The following is a 21,617-nucleotide window of genomic DNA, read 5'->3' as shown; positions in this document are numbered from 1 at the left end:
TGGACAAGGGCCTGTGGAAAACCCCAGAGGAGAGGCCTTGTGAGCTGGTTGTTGCTATGGCAATGACAGCCCTGGAATTTGACCACTGGGGCCCTGGAGTGGGGGTGGGGAGTTGGTCTAGGCCGTGCTGGGGGCAGGGAGGAGGGTCCAGAAGCCTAGAAAGTCAAGAAGTAGGAGCGAGGAATCCAAAGCCTCTCCAATGGCCTCAGTTTCCCCATCTGTAAAGGGAGTGAGGAATGGCTCCCAGGATCTCCCTTTTCCAGTCTAACTGATGGAGGGGGAGACAGCCAGGGTAAGGGCAGTTGTCCCTTTGATAGATAGCTAGGGACTCCAAGGAACAAGGACTCACTAGATATCAAACACCAAGTTCAGAGCAGTGACAGGCTAGCATCTGAAATGTGACCCGTCCACTCTCTGGCATCCCTGTACCCCCAGAGAGGATGAGGATGCCTGCTCAGGGTGGGGCAAGAGGACACCCCCAGAATGGCCATGGTTAGACCGAGCCCATTCTCCCGAGACAGAGTATAATGTGTCTGCTCCCAGGAACCCTTGCCACTCCTGGATCTTGAGGGCGGGCCGAGGGCCTGCCCCTCCCAGTGTGCTGTGCCAGGCTGCATGGGTATTTTTAAACAGGCGCCCGCCCCTTGGCCTTCCCACCTGCCCACTCCAGGAGCACAATGAGTTCTGCCGCCAGCCTTCTGTGTACTTCCGCCAAGTCCCAGCAAGTGCTAGATCCAAAGCCACCCTGTACCCCACCTCCTCCCTCACAGTCAGCCCAGCAGTCGGGGAGATATCCAGGGTCCCCTTCCAGCTACAGCGCTGGAGGCTCAGAGGATGGAACTTGTCCAAAGTCATGCAGCACACAGAATTTGGGAATGCTGTGCCACCAGCTTGTGCCCTCACCTCCAAAGGCCACTGATTATTCTAGTGCCACCCCAGCTTTCATCCCTTCTGTCCCTGACCCTTCGCAGTCACAGCCTCCCTCCCCCACTGACCTTCACACCCACTTCAGAAAGATAGCATAACTGTGACTCCTCAGCTCAAAACACCAGCCCCGGGGGTGGGGGGTGGGCAAAAATGAGGGTTGGTGCCATAATTCACACTGGGCCACGGGATATATTCCATGTAAAACAAAACAAAAAAAAAACCATAAAACATCAGAGGGAAACATGTGAGAATTGTTTTACAGCCTTGGAATGGGAGACTTGCTAACCAGGGCTCCAAAGCGAGCAGCCAGAAAATAATGGCTTGATAAATTGGAGCACTTTTAAAAACAACAAAAAGAAGCCTTTCCGGGCCAACAAGATGGCCCCGTGGGGTAACGTCGATGACGGCAAAAGCCTTCTGGTCCCCAAAGCCCACTCAAAGGAGACAGAGAACCGAGGCTCCAAGGTTGCCCCTCTGACCCCCATACGCACACTCTGGCATGTGTTCACAGACACTAATAAACTTTTAAAAATTTACAAAAATTAAAAGCAAGGCATTCTGCAGAACAAAAATACCTCACACAAAGTCAAAAGTGAGTGAGAAATCAGGGAAAGGTATTTGCAACTCATGACTCAAAGAGCGAAACCCTCCCTCCCTGTGTTTAAAGGGTTCCTAGAAATGGCTGAGCCGGACACCAGCAACCAACAGAGAGAGAGAGAGACAGACAGACAGACAGACAGACAGACAGAAAAAAGAGGCTCAATCCTGCTTGGTATGAGAAAAATGTGGATTGGAACAGTGTGATGTCATGTGTACCTATTGGACTGGTAACTGTCCAAAAGTGTAGATTAGAAAGGAAGCCCACGAGGAAATGCCTCTTCCACACTGTGAGGGGCACGAATCTAAAGGTGGCATTGAAATGTAAATCACACACAGATAGTGTCTTAGCAATTCCATGCCCCAAGAAACTCTACTCCCTGAATAAACTGTAACCAAAAGACATGAAAGCAAAAGACATGAAAATAGCCTGTATTTTTAACATTATTATTATTACTGTGGTGTGTGTGTGTGTGTGTGTGTGTGTGTGTGTGTGTGTGTGTGTGTGTGTGTGTGTGTACATGTGCACGCTTGGTCAGAGTTAACTTTGCAGGACATTTTTCTCCTTCTACCATGTAAATCCTGGGGACTGAACCTAGGTCATCAGACTTGGCGGCAGGTGCCTTTACCCATGGAGGCCAGCCTTGCTCAGGTTGTTTTTTTGAGATGGTCTTTTGTTACACAGCCCAGGCTGGCCTCAAATTTAAGACTATCGTCCTGCTTCAGCCTCCTGAGTGCTGGAATTACAGGCATGATGCACCCCACCCAGCTACATATCCTTTAATCTGTGGTGCCATACAGTTGGGTAATCACACAGTAAAAACACCATGTACAAAGAGAATATGGAAGGCCTCGCAAGTCTTGCTCAGCTGTGAACAGCTGCTTCCTGCTTCCTCTCCTTCCCGCTGGTCAGGGCTTCCCAGACTAAAGGATCTCTGTCCTGTCTCAGACCACCTCCTGGTATCCCTGGCACTGAGCTGTGCCTCTAGCCTATGCACAGAACCAGGTCCCAAGGTGGCTGCCACCGAGTACCAGCAGTGAACACAACAGGCTGATTTCTCTGCGACCCGAGGGCCCAGCCGCTGTCTCTGGTGTCTCCGGGTCCCCTCTCCAACAGTTCCAGTCTCTGAGGTGACATTTCTCCAGAAAGCCCAGCAGTCACTTTGCATTCAGACCGAGGTCTGGCTTTGCCCTTTCTGCAGAGGCAGGCAGAACCCTTCTTCAGGCCAAAGGGCCATCTTCATCTACTTCAGGACTGAGCTTCCACAGGCTAGTGCTTGGAAATGAGTCCCCAGGCAGGATGAAGGCTCTGGAGCCGGCACTTACGGGGTGACGCTGGCTGGCAATTATGGCCCTCTCTGGGCCCCAGTCTGCAGATCTGGAGTGTGGGCCAGCCATCCAGTTCAGTCAGGAATGGGTGGTTATAGAGCAGGGAAGGGTGTCTGCCAGTGAGTCAGGCGGAGGGCCCCGAGACCACATCCCCATTCCGTCCTCAGCCTGAGCCCCTTCCTAGAAACAGCCGTGAGAGGGGGACTTCGAAGTCTTCCACAAGGAGCTCAGCCCATCCCCCTATCAAAATTGGCTCTGGGCCACTGTCAGTAACCCCCATCCCAAAGCCCCTCTCTCCGTGGTCCTTCCTCGGGCAGGCCATATCACCACTCTCCTCCCTTTCAACCTGCTTTCTGGCTTACCATTGCTCTCCAAACCAGCCGCCAGACATTATCACATTTAATTCCCAGAGCAACCCTATAATAGGTGCAGTCATCATCCGCATTCTGTGTGTGCCTACGCCATATGCTGAACCACAGTGAGGTTAAGGACTCATGGCCACACAGTGAAGATGGACAGGATTTGAAAAAGAGCAAGCCCCAGGGCTCTGGCCTTTTTCCTTTTTTAGACAAGAGTCTTTAAACTCAAGTCTGAACTTGAGATATAGGCCAAGATGACCTTGAACTCCTGATCTTTCTGTTTCCACCTCCAGGGTCCTGGGGTTACAAGAATAAGTCACCACACCCAACCTCATCCAATGTTCTTAAAGAAGTGGGAGCCTGGCTGTGTGGCAACCAGACAGGCTGCTACCTGAGCCGGCAAAGCCCGTGTCCTGAAGGCTACATGCTTGCCAGCCTCTGGGCTCCGGCTTTTTCCCAGACATCTTCATTCACACTTCCTTGTTCACTGTACTCTGACAAAGTCCTTCCAGATTCTAACCTAAGTCACTTCACGAGAGAGAAGCCAAGCCTCCTGGGCTCCCAAAGAATGTGTCACTCACTGAGGCGGGTTCCCTGCTCTGAAAGCGTGTCTGGCTGCCAACTCTTGCCTCCCCCAAAAGGCCTTCTTTGCAGGTGGCGGTAGTGGCAGATAGACTTTCCTCACTCTCCCAGGCTGTCCTCATGACCAAGTGGGCTCAGGCTAGCTCTAGCAGGCCTGGGTAGGGGGTATCACTGGCTCAGAGGGGCACCAAGGACACGTGAAGTATTCTGTCAGTCAGGCCCCTCAGGAGACCTAGGCCCACAGAACGCTCCCTACCCAGAGCACCTGGCTGGCTGAACTTGAGTTTTGATGGGCAGGCCTGCTTTGCTCTTTACATCTCAATCAGGGCTTCCCTCTGCCCCCAAGAAGCATTTTTTCCACTGAGCCCAAGGCAGTTCTAGGGCCCTGAATGGGGAGAAGTGGTCCAGGGAATAAGACACACCCTTGTCTTCACGTAATTCAATGGCTGGCCTGCCTCACAGTTCTGGGCCAAGGCTCTACAAGAGAAAGAGTTTTATTCTTTTTGAAAACTAAGGAATACTGGCCTTGGATCAAGTCCAGATATTCAGGCCTGGCCATTAAGTCTCTGAGGGACCTAGAGACCTCTCCAGAGCTGGAACTTTCACAGCGGCCAAACACACCAGGGCTGCTCCATCCTAGATCTCTGCCTTCGTAGTTCTTCCTGCCCTGGCCTCCTATGACTTGCACGCCTCTGGCCCTTCAAGGTATGCCCCTGCTTCTCCCAAGTCAGCTTCCCCTGTCTTCACCTGCCTCAGGCTCCCGAGTCACAGTTTTCAGTTCCTAGGGGCTGGAGTTCCTTCTTGTTCACACTGTAGCCACAGGCTAGCCCGGTGGACAGCATCTAAACTGAGTTCTAATGGTTACCTAGCTTCCCAAGGTCCATCACCTAAAGCTGACCCCAGAGTTAACTACCAGGACTGATTAGAAAAGTTAGGAGTAAGCCAGACGTGGTGGCTTAACACCTTTAATCTCAGCACTCGGGAGGCAGAGCCAGGCGGATCTCTGTGGATTCGAGGCCAGCCTGGGCTACAGAGTGAGATCTAGGACAGGCACCAAAACTACAGAGAAACGCTGTCTGGAAAAAAAACAAAACAAAACAAAAAGGTAGGAGGGGTAGTGGAGTGAGCAGTCAGTCCACCAATCACAGGCATGCTGGGCTCCCCTACGAGAATGAGGCCTCTCCCCACTGTCCTGGTTCTGGAATCTACTGCCCAGCACCCTGTCAGGTGTTCAGAGGCTTCTGTACAGGGACAAATTACTCCATGTGCCCCCTCCAGAAGGATGAGGTCTGTTTGCATCACTTGCTCACATGATGTCTGGCGACTCCTGTCTACTCCAATATTGCTGCCCCCGGAGCAGGCTGGCAGGAAGGCCTGAGAAGAATCAGGCTGGATCTTCACTCTAACACCTGCACAGGCTGTGGGTACAGGAGCCTGCTGGGGACCTCACAGGAGTGTGTATAATGTGTACGTGATGCGTGTATGCTGTTTGTCTCTGGTTTGTTTCTGTGAGGTGGGGGAGGGGGCCTGCGGTCGAGCCACCCCTCGGGGAGGGAATGGTTTCGGTACATGTTTGCCCCCCAGCCTGTGTCTTCTGCTAGGGCTCCTCTCTTCATGTCCAGTCCTAGCACAGGACCTGGCACCCGCAGCCTGGCCACACAGAAGGTGGTCTGATGACCGAGGGGAGGGGGGTATGTGGCTGCCTGGACCCAGGATCTAAACTTGAAAGACAGGGTTCAGGCCTGGGGGCCCAGAAGAAGCCAGGGCAGGAGGCCTGAGTGGGGGAGTCAGCCCAGGCCTCTCTGGGCTCTTTATCCAAATATGGAAGGTTTTTTTGTCTCCATTTGAGTCACGCCGGCCATGGCCCAAGAGATCTGCTTTCCAGATACTATGAGCAGGACTGTACCAGCCCTGCTGGGCCTAGCGCCCCTTCCTGGCTACCTCAGCGCCTTCCCAACCTCCTGAGCCAGAGCTCTCCACCAGCAGGGAGTCCCACACCACCCAGCCATGCTCCAGCACCAACAGAAGAGTCCCTGAGCCCACAAATACTGGAAACAGACATTCCTCCTGCGGCCTGGACCCAGCCTGTCAGCGCAGGGGAGTCATTCACCAATATTTACTGAGCAACTGCTGCGTGCCAGCTCCTGGAGCTGGGACCATGGACTGTGGATCCAGTGGACAGAGCCGCCACATCCTTTGCTCACCATGGCAACGGCAGTTCCTGAAGTCAGGAACCCAATGAACACCTTCAGATACTCCCTCTTACCCGGTTGCTCCGCCGTCCCAACCTGCACACTATTCACCGTGCCACGCTCAGGCTCATCCACTCAACACAGAGTGACAGTCCCTACTCCCCACAGGACCCGTGAGAGCATTCAGTGAGTAAATACGTATAAAGTGCTCAGATCAAGCTGAGGATATAACCCAGTGGTTAGAGCACATACCTAGCATGCAGGAGACCAGGTCAGATCCCCAGCGTCGAATATAAAGTTAATTTTTAAAAAAGAAAAGAAGTGTTCAGACCTGTATCTTGTCAAATACTAGGCAAGCTTTTCTGCCGTGACAATTACTGAGCAACTGCTGTGTGCTAGTTCCTGGAGCTGGGACCATGGGCTGTGGATCCAGTGGATGGAGCTGTCGCATCCTTTGCTCACCATGGCAACGGCAGTTCTGGAAGTCAGGAACCCAGTGAACACCTTGACCTGAGCTTACAGTCAGCTACTGTGGATCTGAGAAAATTCACTCCCCAGCCTTGACAGGAGGCCAACCTGGGTTCTAAATTCCATCACTCATGGTCTCTGAGACCTGGATCAGGTATCTTACCTTCTCTAGCCCCAGGGTCCAATCGCCACCACGCCCTTATGGCTCTTGTGCCAACTTCCACCTCCTGGTCCCCCAAAGAGTGACTATAAGGCTGGCATAGGTATAGGGGTGCTCAGGGAAACTTGGGGCCAAGTAGCCCCAGGGTAGGGCTCTGCTGGCTTCCTCGGACCTCTCTACACCGTTTATTTAATAAATAAATGTACACTGGAGTTCCACTGTGTGCCGGGCACAGGAAGGTTGAGCCTGGGCAGCCACCTGACCAGAACTAAGCATTGCGTCACTGGGTGACCCAGGGGCCCCGTTCACACCCCAGGGCACTTGATGAATGTCTCCCAGCAAGCGGAGCAGGGGTGCTGTAGCTGTGTGTCCTGGACAGGGAGATGAGAAGCTGAGGGGCACAGTCCTATACAAGGCGCTCTTCGGGCTCCTCCCCCCGCCAGGGGCAGGGAGACAATCAGAACATAGCACAACACTGAGGAACCAGAGCGGGTGAAGGATGGGGCTTCAGTGGGGAGAAGACCCAGGACAGAGAAGGCCTGTGTGGGTAAGGAGAAAGAAGCAGATGCCTGGGAGGCCACAGGAGGCCCAGACCCAGGTGATGATGTAGGTAGGACAAGAAGGTAGTTGGGGATTAGTTTGACCTCCTCCTCCTCCTCCTCCTCCTCCTCCTCCTCCTCCTCCTCCTCCTCCTCCTCCTCCTGCTTTGGGGCCAGGCCCTGGACTATTTTTAGCTGGGGCTGAATTTAGCCATTCCCTCGGAAATTCCGCACCCGCCCCAGGCAACGCCCCCGCTGGCCTTGGGGAGAGGCCTGGAAGTGGCTGGTCCAGGCTAGAGTGGAGGAGAGGGCCATCTCAGCAGCAAGGAGCCGGCAGGGGTCTCGGGCATCTGATGGGGAGCCAGGCTCGTTAAGCACCAAATCTAAGTCTTTCTTCCCCCTTTATTCTCTACCCAGATCCCCCCAAGGCTTTCTGAGGGCCACAGTCCAGCACTGCTGGATTGGGGGGGGGGCAAATATCACCTCAGGCCCCACTGTGACTAATGCGGCCAGGCTGCCTACTAATCCCCGCACGGCTTACTCTAGCCCACCTCTTGAGAGCCTGAATATTAAGACCCACAGCTGGGATTCCCACCTCACAGATGGGAAAACTGAGGCAGGGTGACTTGGCCTGGATCAGAGACAACGGGATAAGTCAGCCTGAGCCTCCACCAAGCTCCCTTCATCAGGCCTCTTCCAAAACAGCCAACTGGAGGTGCAGCCTGGCTCTTTGTTCCCTGGGGACCCCTTGAGTGGCAGGGCACTCCCACCCAGCAGGGAGCCTGAAGCTGGACAGGGCCTTTGGGCTGGACTCAGAGTCCTTCACCCTTCCAGAGCGCAGAGAAGAGTCCTGCCTGGGAGAAGGGGCGCGACTCACCTTTGGTCTTGCTCCACCGTCTCCTTTTCTGACTCAGGTAAAGGAAGGAGCCCCCCTCCCTCCTCCCAGCTTCTCACAGAGCTTCTAGGCCTAAATTCAAACCCTCCGATTGGACCTCCGAGTGCTCTCCGTACACAGTCCTCTCTCTTTTGGCACGTGCCCACGCCCCTGGGCTCGGGCTTGTCCCCCCCCCTCCAGTCTGAACCTCACGGGGCACCATAACGAAGCACGGATGTAAAGTTGGCAGCACACACACCCCTTCAGCTCCTCACCCTCCGTGGCTGCTACTGCCCAGGGGTGGAACTCAGCCTCTGAGGCCTTCAAACTGGCCTCTGCGCATACAGTCTCTCCGTGGGCCGCTCACTCGAGACCTCTGTTCTCCACCGGCCTCAGACACACACAGTGGCTTTCTTTTCCTGCCCTGGCTGGGACCAATTCCCTCAAACGCCAGTGAAGCCCATCACTTCCCCTCCAGAACTCTCAGGGACACCCCCCCCCCGCGCCCCGAATCCACAGGCTGGGCTGGAGCTATGGTGAGGACCACAGGGAGGGTCCCTGAGGCTGCTTCACCATCACAGGGTGTCAGGAGGTTCCCTTTCTTAAGAAAGCAGGGCCAGGGTCTAGAGTCTTTCCAGATGGGCGACCCTGGCACCACAGGCCCCAGCCCCTCCTTCCCCTCCCGGCCTCCTGGTCTGCCAAGGCTTTGGTGCTTCCACACACCCACTCAGGGGTACAACCATGTACCAGAACCAAAACCAGCAGCCAAGAACGACGGAGTTCGCAGGACTTTTATTAGGGGGGGAGGGTCCTCCTCATCTTCCCCTCCCTTCCACATCTGTTCCTTAACCTCCAGTGCCCCGTCCTGGGAAAGAACTGAATGTTTGTCCAGAGGTGGGGGAATGGGGTCTCAGCAATCCCAAGAGGCCCAGCTCCGGGGCTGGCTGGCAGCCAGGAGCATGGCCTCCTTCTCTCCTGCTCCACAGAGCTGCAAAGAGCAGGGCCTGTCGCCCCCTGGGAACCAATAAACAGGAAACCGACACCAGCCTTACACTTGCTCCCTTGCCTGGAACCTCCCGCCTTCCCACTGGCCCCGGACCTGCCTGCCTCTCCCTGCCCCCAGCATCTCCAGACAAAGGATGTCAATCTCAAATTAACCAACAACATCCAGTGAAGAGGTCCGGGTTCTTGGGAGAAAGTGGCGGCGGTGGTCAGAATGCTTCACGTTGTGACCAAAGGGTTCCAGCCCGAGAGTGGCATCTCAATGCACACACCAAGTGGCCACATTTCTGAGAGCTGTCTGGCTCCGGGGTCCTGGGCTGAGGGGTTTGTGAACATTATCTTTTTGTCCTCATAATTCCTAACTCCGTCTTACAGAGCAGGAAACCAAGACTCGCAGTTGAAGTCCAATGTTAAATATTAACACTGTTAACTATCACCCAGCAGGCAAGGCAAAGTTGGCCCACCAGGCACACAGGCTCTGGGCCCAGAAAAGGAAGCAGAGGGTCCAAACCCTGGGGCCTGGAGCTGACCCAGAGAGGGCTTTGGCTCAGCGCTGCCTCCCACACTTTGCTTAGCCATCCCAGGCAAGCTGTCTTTAGGGCTGGTGAGGACAAAAGAGGGAAAGCCAGAGAGAAGAGGCCATGGGTATCTCTGCAGGCTGGTCCCTCTCTCTCCCTCCCGCCCCAACCCCAAATGTCCAGGCTACTGAGCCATGGTGGTCTCCTGTCTAGAGATTTGTCCTCTGCTTCATGGCTGAATCACAGAATCAGACTCATATCCTAGCATCTCAGACACAAAGGGAGGGGTTAGGATTGCTTTTTAAAAGTTATTACATTTATGTGTTTATGTGCGTGTGCACATGTGTGTCACATAGCATCTATATAGGCCGGGGAACAGGTAAGGTATGGGAGTTGGTTCTCTCCTACAATGTGAGCTCTAGAGATCACACTCAGTTGTCAGACTTGGTGGCAAGCACCTTTACCCGCTGAGCAAACCGGGTCAGCCTGGGAGGCTGACATTTCTTGAGCATCACTAGGTAGCACACCTCTTGGATGATTTCACTTCATCTTAGCATAAGACACTGTGAAGTCGGCCTTGCCCTATTTCGTACACTGGGGGAATTTCGAAGCGCTTGTCTTGATTCCTACCACACGCTAGCTCGCAGGATGAAGCCAAGCTCTCTCCAGCATGTAGCCCCCACCTTTCCCTCTGCCTCCCAGCTCTCAGCTCTGCCCTTGGTGAAGGCAGGCTGGTCCAGACATGGCTTCTGCTCCCTCCCAAGGCTCACCTTCCCTGCTTTCCCTGGCTCTGAGGTCTTCAGGCACCTGTCCCCCTTGGTCAGTGCTCCACTTCCACATCTCATCAGCAGACCTTAGCCTAGCCACCTCTAGAAGCCAAGCCTAGTCCCAAAGGACTCGCTGACACATTTGTCCCTGCCCTTCCAGGCCTGGGCTCTGACTTCCTTTGAACCTCACCTACCTCAGGGACTAGGACCTTTGCCGAAAGCTCCCTGGATCCAAACCTGCCCTGTGTGTCCCCCCTGGCCAGCAAAGGTTCAGTGTGGACTGCTACATGGCTGGATCCCAAAGAAGCATGGAAAGACAGGAAGGCAGGATTGATGTTGTGGGCTTGAGACTTCCCTAGGCCCAGCAGCTAGGCCTCAGATCACAGAAGCCAACAGCCTGGTTCTTATTTGACTGTGAGGCAGGCACAATAATAGTCCCCTAAAGATGCTATGTCCCAATCCCCAGAACTGACAAGGCCAGAAGGGCGCTGCAAGTGCCATGAAGGGTCCTGGGTTACCCAGGTGGGCCAGAGTCACACAGAGTCCTTAAGGAGGAAGGCAGAAGGTCTGGGTGAGAGATGTTTGAAGATGCTATGCTGCGGCTGCCTCTAAAACTGAGGAAGAGGCCACAGACCAAGGATCACTGGCGCCCACCATAACTGGAAAAGGCAAGGGAATTGATTTCCCCCCTAAACCCAAGAAGGAAAGCAACCCGTTGGCACCTGGATTTTAGCTCAGTGAATCCCATATCAGGCTTCCAACCTCAGGAACTACAAAGTGTGGTTTGAAGGCGCTGAGCTGCCATAACCTGTTCCTGTAGCAATGGGGAGCTGAGACACCATCTCACAGCAGCCTGTGAGTCTTCCCCACCTCAAGTCGCCCTGCAGCCCCCTCACCCTCTCCATGCCCGGGGATGGTTTCAAAAGTCTGCTGATTCGGGCTGGAGACGGCTCAGGGGTTAAGAGCACTCGTCTCTCTTGCAGAGGACCCAGGTTCGGTGTCAAGCATGGTCACTGACAACAATTCACAACTCCAGGGGACACAGCACCCCCGACTAACTTCTTTGGGCATCAGCCGTGCACGTGGGGCGCAGACATACATGCAAACGAGACACTCATACACATAAAATGAAAAGGTTAAAAACCCTTCCTAAAAGAGAGTCTGTTTTCCCCAAGCTGAGTTAGAAGTTTTAATGTCCTACGCACAGAAACATCAATATTTGGGGGACAGGCCTCCTCAGAGAAAGCACCATGGCCTGCCCCAGGTATGAGAAAAGATTCTTTCTTCAGCAGAGGAAGCCAAGAGTAGCAGCTAGTGAGTGGAGCAGAGTCCTCAGCAGCCCAGGACCCAGCCTGCTAGCCCTTCCTGGTCTGCAGGAGATGCTCTTGCCCAGAACAGCTGCTGTAGCCCTGGGAGGAGGCATAATCTTGGGGCTCAAGGCCACGAAGGCACTTGTGGCTCCAAGGGTATGGGGCTCTTTAAAGGCCTCACGGGAGGGGAAGGGTGAGGCTCAGCTGCATCCCTGGCCTCCTAACTCCCTGGGCAGACCTCCCTGTACTCTGCCAGGTCACCCCTAGTGAACCCTACAGTTACCGGAGGGCCATCTGGGGGTTCAAATGGCCTGCACATCATGAACTGGGGCTCAGAGCCTAGCAGTCTGGCATTGTCCTTCAGCCTCTGTCCACCCCTGGGAGGCCCCAGAGGTGGTGGGGGTACCAACTGTGGGGGAGGATATCATCTCTGATTAGCTTGTGCTTCCCAGACGACCCAGGGCCCCCATTTCAGGGCCTGCCAGCAAGGCGCCAAGCTTCCTGGGCACGTTTCCCAATGAGTGTGCCAGGGTTACGAGTCTTTCTGGGAAACACAGGCTCCCCCTTCCCCCGACTGCCACCGCCATGTCTGCCAACTTGACTCATTGGGAATTCTGGGACCAATGTATGACCTGGACACAGGACACCTAGGGCCAGATTACTCGTGAGCCACTGGGCCCTGGACAAAACTCTGCGGGCTCCAAGCCTGCTCCTTTACCTCACCAAGCGTGGGATCAGATGGGAGGGTCGGGGCCGCTGCGGCACAAGCTTCCTGGGTAGGGGCCACAGTGGCTACCTACATAGGAAACACTGGGGCCCAAGTGCTCCTCTCTAGTCTTTGACCTAAGCTCCCACAGGGCAGTAGGTAGCTCTGTCATCTCACGCTCCTCTGTGAGTGACCCCTCTCACACTAGTCAGCTGCTGGAGTAGAGGGTAGTAGCGTCTTTTTATTTCTTTGAAACAGGGTCTTACTATATAGATAGCTCCATCTAGCCTGGAACTCTCTCTGTAGACCAGGCTGCCTTCGAACTCACAGAGATCTGCCTGCCTGTGCCTCCCGAGTGCTGGGATAAAAGGTGTGCGCCACCACATGCGGCAGGCAGTAGTGCCTTGCTCACATGGGTACCAGATGTCTAGGCTCTTGGGGCTTCAGCTGAAACGCTCCTCCGCAGCTCTGCTGGCCCAGGCTAGCATCATTGCTTACGTCTGGGGCCTCCTGACTTGCTTTGCTGCTTCCATGCTGGACCCTGCAAGCCCCACACAGCAGCTTGGGTCATTATTTCACTCAGAGCCCCCTGACAGTACCTAGCTCTCACTGCAGGTAGACGCCAAGTCCTCCCACTGGCCTACAAGACCTACCTTCTGCTCGCTGACCTCTGACCTCCTATCGCTCAGCTCTATCTACACTACCCCGTGTCCATTCCTCACACACACCAGGGCCTTGGCATTTGCTGTTCCTTTCTTCCCAGAAATCCACCCCCACCCCCTCAGCTACCTGACTCCCTCCCTGCCTTCTTCTGGGCATCAGATGTGAACACCTCCTCTCACAGGCCTCTCCAGATCCCGTGATCTAAAATAATACCCCAGCCTGTCATCCTCAACTTCTTTACCCGGTTCTGCTTTTCTCCCCCAAACCTTCTGTTCCCTGACAGTGTCCTGCTTTGCAGACACGTGTCTCCACCAGTCTGGGAGGTCCATAAAGGCAGGCCTCTGCCCTGCTGTCTTTCCGCTCTAGAACGGTGCCTGACCTGGCAACGGGTGCTCGGGAAGTCGGCTGTTCAGTGCACGGATGCTAAAACCAAACTTCCACGACAACAGCCTGCCCGGAAGGCCTCCTCCCAGCCCCTGCAAATGCCACCCCCTCCTAGAATCCCTTCCTCTCTCCCAGCTTTCCAGGCCTCAATGCAGGCCGAAGCGTCCTCCAGGGAGCCTCCATGGCCAGCCTGCAGACTAGCATCCTAAGCACCTTCCAGACCGCCTTCCTTCAAGACATCGTGTTGCTTCTGGATTCTCAGATGCCTGCCTCAGCTCCCAGGCTGCACAGGGATGGCTCCACCCACTGCTGTGCAGCCCTAGCAGTCCGCTGGGAGGGAGGGTAGCAGCAGGGACAAGTCCCGACATTGGGGGAGGGGGCTGGGGACAGGATTAGCTGCAGCCTCTCAAATCCAGCTGGTCCCAGAAACGCTGGGCTGGAAAATGTCACACTCAACTCTGGTCCCTCCTCCAACCCTTCCCCGCTGGGTGGACTCATTCCTGGAGAGCACCCCCTTTCCCCCCAACACCACACGGTCCTAGGAAAGACAGTGGGGCAGGGGATAAGCCCTGAAAGGGACAACCCTTCTGCTTGTCCTCCCCCATCCCACCCTCCTGCTGGGTGACAAGACATTAATTATAGATATTTGGTACTGCTCAGAATTCCAAATGTCCTAACCACCTCATCTCCTCCCAACGGAAGCAGCTTCCATGGGGGAAAAAAAATCACAGCGAAGAGCCAAGGAGGGGCAGGAGGGAAACTTGCCTCCAAGTCCCTGCCAAGGGGGAGCCAGCCAGACAAAAATGGGGGGAAGAACTGCAGCCCGGGCCTGCAGAAGGCAGGGCAGCTGAGCAGGCTGGGGTTGGGGGCCAGGGCTGCAGTGAGTGGCAGAGGAAGAAGGCCAGCAGTTCTGGGGCTCGGGCCAGCTCTGCCTGGCCTTACTGTGTGACCTTGGACTTAGCATTCTCCTCTTCTGGGTCTCAGGAGTTCTTCCTCCCCAACACTAGGCCCTGGCGAATTACACACCACCACGAACACACTCAGGCTGTTACACCACGACGACGCGTAAGTGATGCCCCAGCTGTCCCTGACTTGCGCCCTCCTCAGATGGCAGGCCAGTCTCACTTAGAAACTGGGAACAATCCCTTGATTCCCTTTCTTTAAGACACTGATTCACTAGGATTCAGGGTGACTCCCACAGTAAGACAGATACCCAATCTTTCACATGACAAGAAACCATCGGTGCCCGCCATAAAACGGGCACGCAATGAACAACGGCCGCTGTTACAGCCATCTCAGGATGCCAAAGTCTCAAGAATCTGGCCATCTGCAATTCTCAGAGACAAGTCACTTCCTGCTTCGGGCTTTAGATGGCACAAGTGTCAAGGGGCAGAAAAAATAGACTACAAAAGATTACCCCGAAGCCCCACAGAGGAATGCCTTGGTGCAAAGCGTGGCCCGTGGACAACAGCAATGGCAACGATGGACCTAGCTGGAAAAAACCAGAGGCCTGGAGCAGGAGAAACAGGAAGGCCCACACAGCACAGCCTTGGTGACCCACGAGCTGAGCGGCCCCTCATTCAGTCCCCAGAGAACAGACTTTCTCCCCCCTCTAGGCATGCTGACTCTCCCGGCTCTATTCGCCTGGACAGGCTGCAGAAGAAGCCTTCCTCCAGAGCCTCAACGATCAGGCTGCCCATTCCCCAGTGCAAAGATGCGAAAACTAAGTCCTAACGATGACTGTCCAGGTCCAGATGAGTCAGAGGCTAAGCAGTGCCTGGGACCCCTGGGGCCCAGCTTCCTGCCTCCTCACAAGGCGGGGAGATGCTGAGGTAGGAGAGGGGGTTCCCCCCTAAGAGATCAAGTCTGTGGTTTTCTGAGACCCCAGCTCTTTCCTCTTAGCACCTGACATTGGCTTATACTCCATAAGCAGAACAGGACAATTCCTCTTTCATCCCCTCTTTATTGAAGGCCAAGCCACACCACCTCCCCCCACAGTACAGGGGTCGTGACAGGAGCCCCAAGCCTGAGAAAGGGAACATGGTCTGCTCAAGAGAAGCCAGCAGGAAGCGGGGAGTGGACAGCTGCTCCCCATGTTTCTGAAGCCAGAAGGAAAGGGGTAGCAAGAAGAAATTGAAGGTAGCAGATGGAAGACCTTCCAGGCTTAACAAGGGGGTGGAGACGGAGGCATGGCCTAACGTAGTTCACCAGGTGTCACTGAGGCCTGTGCTCAGACAGCCGTGGGGGAGGAGGAAGTCAAGCCTGGCCACCGAGAAGCGGCTGAGGCGGCAGATCCTGTTCGGTCCTCTCTCCTGCCCCCGGGGAGGGAATGGTCACACCACCGCCCACCTACAGAGCCTTCTGGGCAGAGTCCATTATCTCCATATTACAGAAGGGAGAGCAATCCACCTAACAGGGATGAAACTGGTCCTGGGGATCTCCAGTCTGGCTCTTCTAATTACAGACTCCCCCTTCTCTCTTCTGAGGGGTGAGAGGGAACAGGCAGCTGGGCCTGGAGACGTGGGAGGAGCCGAAATGTCAGAGGAAGCCTCTTTCAGGGACAGGAGAAGCCTGTATATAAGAGAACCGCTCCATACCACAGCTCTCAGGAGGGAGGTCACTGGAGAATGTGAAGGGGGCAGCAGCCGGTCCTATGAAACCTTTCTTCCTCTTCGGCCTCAGTGCCTGCCCCCCAGGCTCCCTAATTTCCTGGATGCCCCTCAACTCCCACAGGAAACCATTACCTGGAAAAGGAAGCTCGGCCTCCCTCCCCCCATCCTCCAAGCATAGAACTGGCGCTGGTGCTCAGGCTCCCCTAATGGGGTCTCTGAAGAAGAGCCAGATCCCAAAGTCTCCTCTGCCCACTCCCTGTCTGTCCCTCCCGGCCGCCTCCAGAAAGAGGAGTAGGGCTGGGACAGAGGAAATGGAGAGGAGAGAAACAGAGACAGGCAGTTCAAGGGGCCCTTAAGAGCTCCGAGAAGCCAAGTGACCAAATTAGTCCAGGGTGTAGGGTTTCCCAGCTTCTGAAGTCAGCAACACAGTGGGAGCCCAGGCAGGCCGCAGTTGACATAACCCCAGGCCATCCCTGAGCTCAGCTTCCAGCCCAGAGCTGCAAATCTCCTTGCAACCCTCCCATGCCAGGGTTGATGTTGCCTAGAGCCAGTCTGTATCCATAGCCAAAACCTAGGCACAGCTGAGGCAAGAGAAGAGAAGGAAGAGCTTTGTGGAGGGTGGGAATGAGCCCCTGAGGCCTGGGATCAACAGGACAGATCCAGAGAGGCAGGATGAAGGGCCAGAGCCTTCACCCTGGCTCACTGAGACTGCCCTGTCTACAGGGACCAGAACTCTCAAGCCCTCTGAGGGGCCTTTGCGGCCAAGTCTCAGCAGAAACCTGTCACCCCGCTTCCCTAACAACTCTAGCTCGAAGCTCCTCTAACTGAGGATGGGTATGCTGGCATTGGTCCCATAACTACCCAAATCCACAAAGCAGACTCTCCCAACTCTGCACAATAGCACCTGGATAGAAACTGCTTCATCCACATCCCTCAGACCCAGTCTTACAGATGGGGATGTTGAGTCACAAGAAAGGCCAATGTCAGAAAACTAGAATAAGATCGGGGGTGGACCCCTGAGGCCCTCTGCTGCTCCATAAATTAAGGCCGGTGCCTCTCTCTCTAAGTCTCCCAGGCCTTGGGACAGACTTAAAGGCAAGAACCTGTCAACTGTGACCTGAAATGAGATCAGTGAAGAGCTGGGCATTGAGACCGGAGCCTGGGCTGAATGTCATCACCCTCTCCCAGACTTTCAGTGCATTCACAACAAAGAACCGTGGGAATCTCAAGTTCTGAGAAACATCCCCAGGACCTCTGAGGCCACCACCAGGACACCTTGGGGACAGACAGACCCTTTGACATTAGCAACATCCTGAAGCCTCTTCAGAACCGGGATTAACAGAAGCCCAGTGCCCTTCACGCTATTCCAGGATAGATAAGCACCTGTGGATCTGGACATCTGGCCACTGAGTAGACAACAAAAGCTCCTGTCAGGTTGGTGCCCATGGCTAACCCCCCCCCCCCAATCTCTCTACAGGACTTACCACTTGTGGCTTGCTACAGCACTTGCTGGCAGGGGCAGGCTCATCTGGGGCCCTGGCAGCCCCAGCGGGCTTGGTCTCAGCAGAGGGCGGTGCGGAGGGAGGCAAGCAGGGTGGGTCCACAGGACCTGGGGCAGGACCGTCACCAGAGTGGAGGGTCAGCATGTACTGCTTAGTGACATCTTCAAGTGATGGTGCCTGCAATGTGGGATGAGCTCTCGCAGGGAAGCCCACAGACTCTGGCACAGCCACAGGGGGGCCCACGGAAGTGCCAGGCTCAGGCACCACAATAGGGGTGAAGGCAGCAGGCACGCTGGCATGCCGAACGTGTTTGGAGGAAGACCGGACGTGTGTCTGGCTACCATTTTGGTCCTGGTTGTTCTCCGCTCTCCGAAGCTCCTGGTGACTGCTCCGGGCGGGCGCTTCTTGGAACCTCGGCGGATGAGTCGAGGGGAGAGAACATTGGCCAGCTTGGGGTCAAGACGGAAGTCGTGGTGGGCAGTGGAGGAGGCAGGTGGGGCAGGTAGGGCCCTCTCTGACTGTGCCCTGCCTCTGGCAGGATTGGAGTCTTCTGGCTCTGCCCACTGCTCTGCCAGGATAGGTTCACTGCTGGATGGGGGCAGCATGGGCTCCACTTCTCGAATGGGCTCCCCTCCTGGGCCCTCAAATTCAGGCCCAGCCAACTCCCCACGGCGACTAGGGTCACTCAGAGATTTCTTCTTAGGGGTCTTGCCTGAGATCCTGTCTTCTCCCAAACGCCCCAAGGCACCAGGCCCCTGAACAATGCTCTGAATGACTTCCTGGTAGTCCTTGTTCTCCTTCACTAACCACCGACCAGTCACTGTGGCCACTGGTCAGGCCCTCATCCATCATGGGGGTCACTGGAAGCCCTGTCTTAGAGTTCAGTGAGCCCAGAAGGTTGCTGTCCACAGAGAACCCGGAGGGCTCCTCAGAGGCGGCAGCGCGATGACGCTGTGGAATAGGGTCACTCAGGGATCTGTAGGCCTCACTTGCCTCTCCACTGCTTAGATCAGCTCCACTAGGGCCTGAGGGTGGGAGTTTGCGTCTCCTGCGGAGAGCACCTGGTGTTGGGGGGGTCTCAGGAGACACCAGGGCTCTCCCACCCAGACTGTCTTCCGTCCCAACCCCATGGAGGTGGTTCATCTGAGCTGAGGTGGAGTTAAGAGGTCGCCATACCCCTGCAGGATCTAGGCTGCAAAAGGTGGCACTGAGAGGCTCGGGGCCAGAGAGCTCTGTCCCAATGCCCTCATCTGTCAGGCTGGACTCAGGGCCAGAGAGCTCCTCCTGAGACCGCTGCCCCTGGGTCATGTCGCCTGCCCAGCCGGGGCTTCTAGGGCTGACATCACTTCCATCATCCTGCTGTGCACCCATGCGCTGTATCTTCTCAAAAACCTGACGGGCCTCCTGCACATACTGATCCTGGACCACGAGTGGCAGTGGATCCTCCTCTGCCCCAGAGCCTGCCAGCAGGAGCTCAGAGGAACTGGGTTTCAAGGCACTGGTGCGGAGCAAGCGGCGAGCCATGGGCTTCTCTGAGCAGCTGAACGACTTTGCCCTGCGCAGGGTAGCTGTCAGGTCCTTGAGGGTGGGTCGCGTGGTGGGTGATGCTGGACTTTGGGGTGGCATGGACTCAAGTTGCTCCCCTGGGCTACCTGGGGATGGTGAGTCTCCGCCATCTAGGCGACTGTTCCCGGGGCCCCCACTGGGCTTTCGGACCCTCAGCTCTGAAAGGTCTGAGCGCAGAAAATTGAGCAGCGTCAGCGTCTCGGAGGCGATATCTGGATTCGATAGTGACTTGCGCTGTCGGCTCTTGTCTAGCTCCAATCCTCCATCCCTCAGTGGCCTGGTGGTGCCTACAGGTCCCTTAGTGCGGGACCTAGTCTGGGGCCGCAGAAGGAGCCCTTCTCCGGTTCCAAAACTCGGGGAGCGATACACACCCCAGCTCACAGAACTGCGGCTGGACCATAGTTCATCGTCCTTGAGGGTCTCAGTGCTCGAATAGCGACTACTACCTCGGGAGCAAGCTGGGCTGGCCAGGTACGCAGGAAAGCTCACCTTAGCCACACGGAAAGGTACTCCCCCAGTGTCAGACAGAGGCCTTAAGCTCTCTTGAGGACCTGGGACGCAGGGCTGCATACCAGCACCCCACTCCCGGAGTCCCTCCTCCATAGAGGTTCTTGGAGATGTCGGAGGTTCGGGGCTCCTGACACCACCTGCTGATCCCAAGCCGCCCGAATTTAGCTCGTCACTGTCCTGGCTGCAGCCACGAACCAACAGAGAGTTTCCAGGCCTGAACCCTCTCCCTCTCCAGCGACGGCCATCCTCGCCATCTGGGTCCTCATCACTGCCAGAAGAGTGGCCGCCGAGGTAGGCCGGACTCTGCGGCCCAAGCTGTGGCTGCGGTCCCTCCTCTTCCTCCTCGCTGGAACTAGCAGCCCGGCTGCGGCTGACAGGATAGGAGGAGGTAATGGAGGAGGAGGAGGAGGCCCGGGCCCCGGCCTGCGGTTGGGAGAAGCTATGCCAAGAATGTAAACCATCCGCCGGACGCTGCGCCCGCTCCTGTTGCTGCTGCCGACGTCGCCTCCCCTCGATCCCCGGCCCGGACAGCGGCCGTGCAGAACGCAAGCCAGCCAGAGGGAAGCACGTTCGAGGAGGTGGCGTTGGAGGCTGCCGGGGCTCACGAACCGGGGACTCCCACGAAGCTCCGTCGGGGCTGGTCGTCCCCAGGGCCTCAGAGTCCACACTTGGTCTCCTGGAGCTCGGGCCGCCGAAAAGTTTGCGCATCTCGGTGACGCTGGGCCAGGCCCCACGCTCAGTGCCTTCAGCTGCTTCTTCTGTCGTGCTGGGGGAGCAACCCTCGTCCCGGGCACCAGCGGAGTCGTCGTCCAAACGCGCCGCGTCGAAGCGCCGGGAAAGCTGGCGCACGGATGGCGAGAGGCTACGGAGCGGGCGCGGCTGCGCGGGGGCGGCCGGGGGCCCCGACGCCAGCTTGGACACGCGCCGGGAGGGCTGGCCCGGGACTGCCGCGGCTGGCCGGCACGAAGCTCGGCGCCGCAACCCGGGGGTGTCCGCGTCCTCTTCCTTCGGCCCGGGCCCGCCGCTCCAGCGCTCCAGCAGTTTGAACGAGACGCTGCGATAAAGTGGGGGCCGAGGTGACCCGTCCGCCATGGTGGTGGCAGTCACTCCGGGGGGGCTGGCCTCGGGGCCCCGCGGCCAACCCCCCCTGCACCCCTGCTCCGAGGGCGCGCAGTGGCCTCGGTCCGAGAGCCTGGATCCTGCACCCGCAGCGTGCGGCGGCTGGGGAGGAGGGTGCGGAGACCTGAGCAGAGGTTTATCAGTCGAGGATCAAGTTTCTGCGGCTGCGGACGGCAGTGGCTTCATCCTGGGCGGCCCCTCTCGCCCCAGCGTCGACCCCAGGCCCAGCCTTAACCTCTGCGAGAGCGACCAGGGGCATCGCGGCCCGGCCGGCGAGGGGCCAAGGCTTGGTTCCTGCACTCCAAGTCCGCCTGCGAAGCCCGGCGGCCGGCCTGCCTCCCCTCGAGCTCCCGCTCCAGCTCCCTCTTCCTCCCCTAAGCTGCTAGCTCTCAGCTCCCTTTTGTTGCAAATAAACTTTGAGGCAGAGGAAAGGGGGCGGGGGGCGGGGCCTGGCGCCTAAAAGAGGGGGTGGGCTCCGGGAGCGCGCGAGGCTGGGAACACTGTGGGGGGAGGGAATCAGGGAGGAGCCGAAGGAGAAACGAGATGCTTGAACATTTGTAGACCGAAACGACCCTCTAGAGGAGTCCGTCGGGAAAGCTGCGGGCTGATCCTCCCCGGGGACCCGTTCAGATGCACGGGAGCTCAGAGACTGGACAACTCCGCAGAACGTAGCACCGCGACTGAGCCTCTTTCACGCGGGAACCTCTGCCGGAGGGGCTCCAACATGGCAACCCAAGACCCACAAACTCTGGTACACACCGATACTCAGGTACACGCAGAAACTCTTCTGGCCGGAAAAGAGGTGGGACCCAGGGTGACGTGGGCGGGGCAGGCCCACCCGAGCGCTGGCGGCTCCCCACCTTGCTCAGACCACGCCCCTCACCCATCCTTCAGCGGCGAATCCCGCTGCACCACGCCCATGTTCCGCCCC

The 21,617-nt window shown here is 56.7% G+C and overlaps 1 protein-coding gene across 1 annotated transcript in view; it reads right to left on the bottom strand.

Annotated features, from left to right (window-relative positions):
• Arhgef17 (Rho guanine nucleotide exchange factor 17) overlaps nt 1–21,124 on the bottom strand; it is a 63,085-nt gene extending 41,961 nt beyond the window's left edge. Inside the window, 3 exon segments of the mRNA XM_028877542.2 lie at nt 17,474–17,886; nt 17,889–18,288; nt 18,290–21,124. Of these exon segments, the coding sequence (XP_028733375.1) occupies nt 17,474–17,886; nt 17,889–18,288; nt 18,290–20,659 (3,183 nt within the window). The 5' untranslated portion in view covers nt 20,660–21,124.
• Nucleotides 21,125–21,617: the final 493 nt, after the last annotated feature.

The sequence above is a fragment of the Peromyscus leucopus genome, chromosome 1 (assembly GCF_004664715.2).
Source record: "Peromyscus leucopus breed LL Stock chromosome 1, UCI_PerLeu_2.1, whole genome shotgun sequence".
Lineage (NCBI taxonomy): Eukaryota > Metazoa > Chordata > Mammalia > Rodentia > Cricetidae > Peromyscus > Peromyscus leucopus.
The sequence above is the reverse complement of the archived record's forward strand: the minus strand, read 5'-3'. Positions and strand labels throughout refer to the sequence as shown.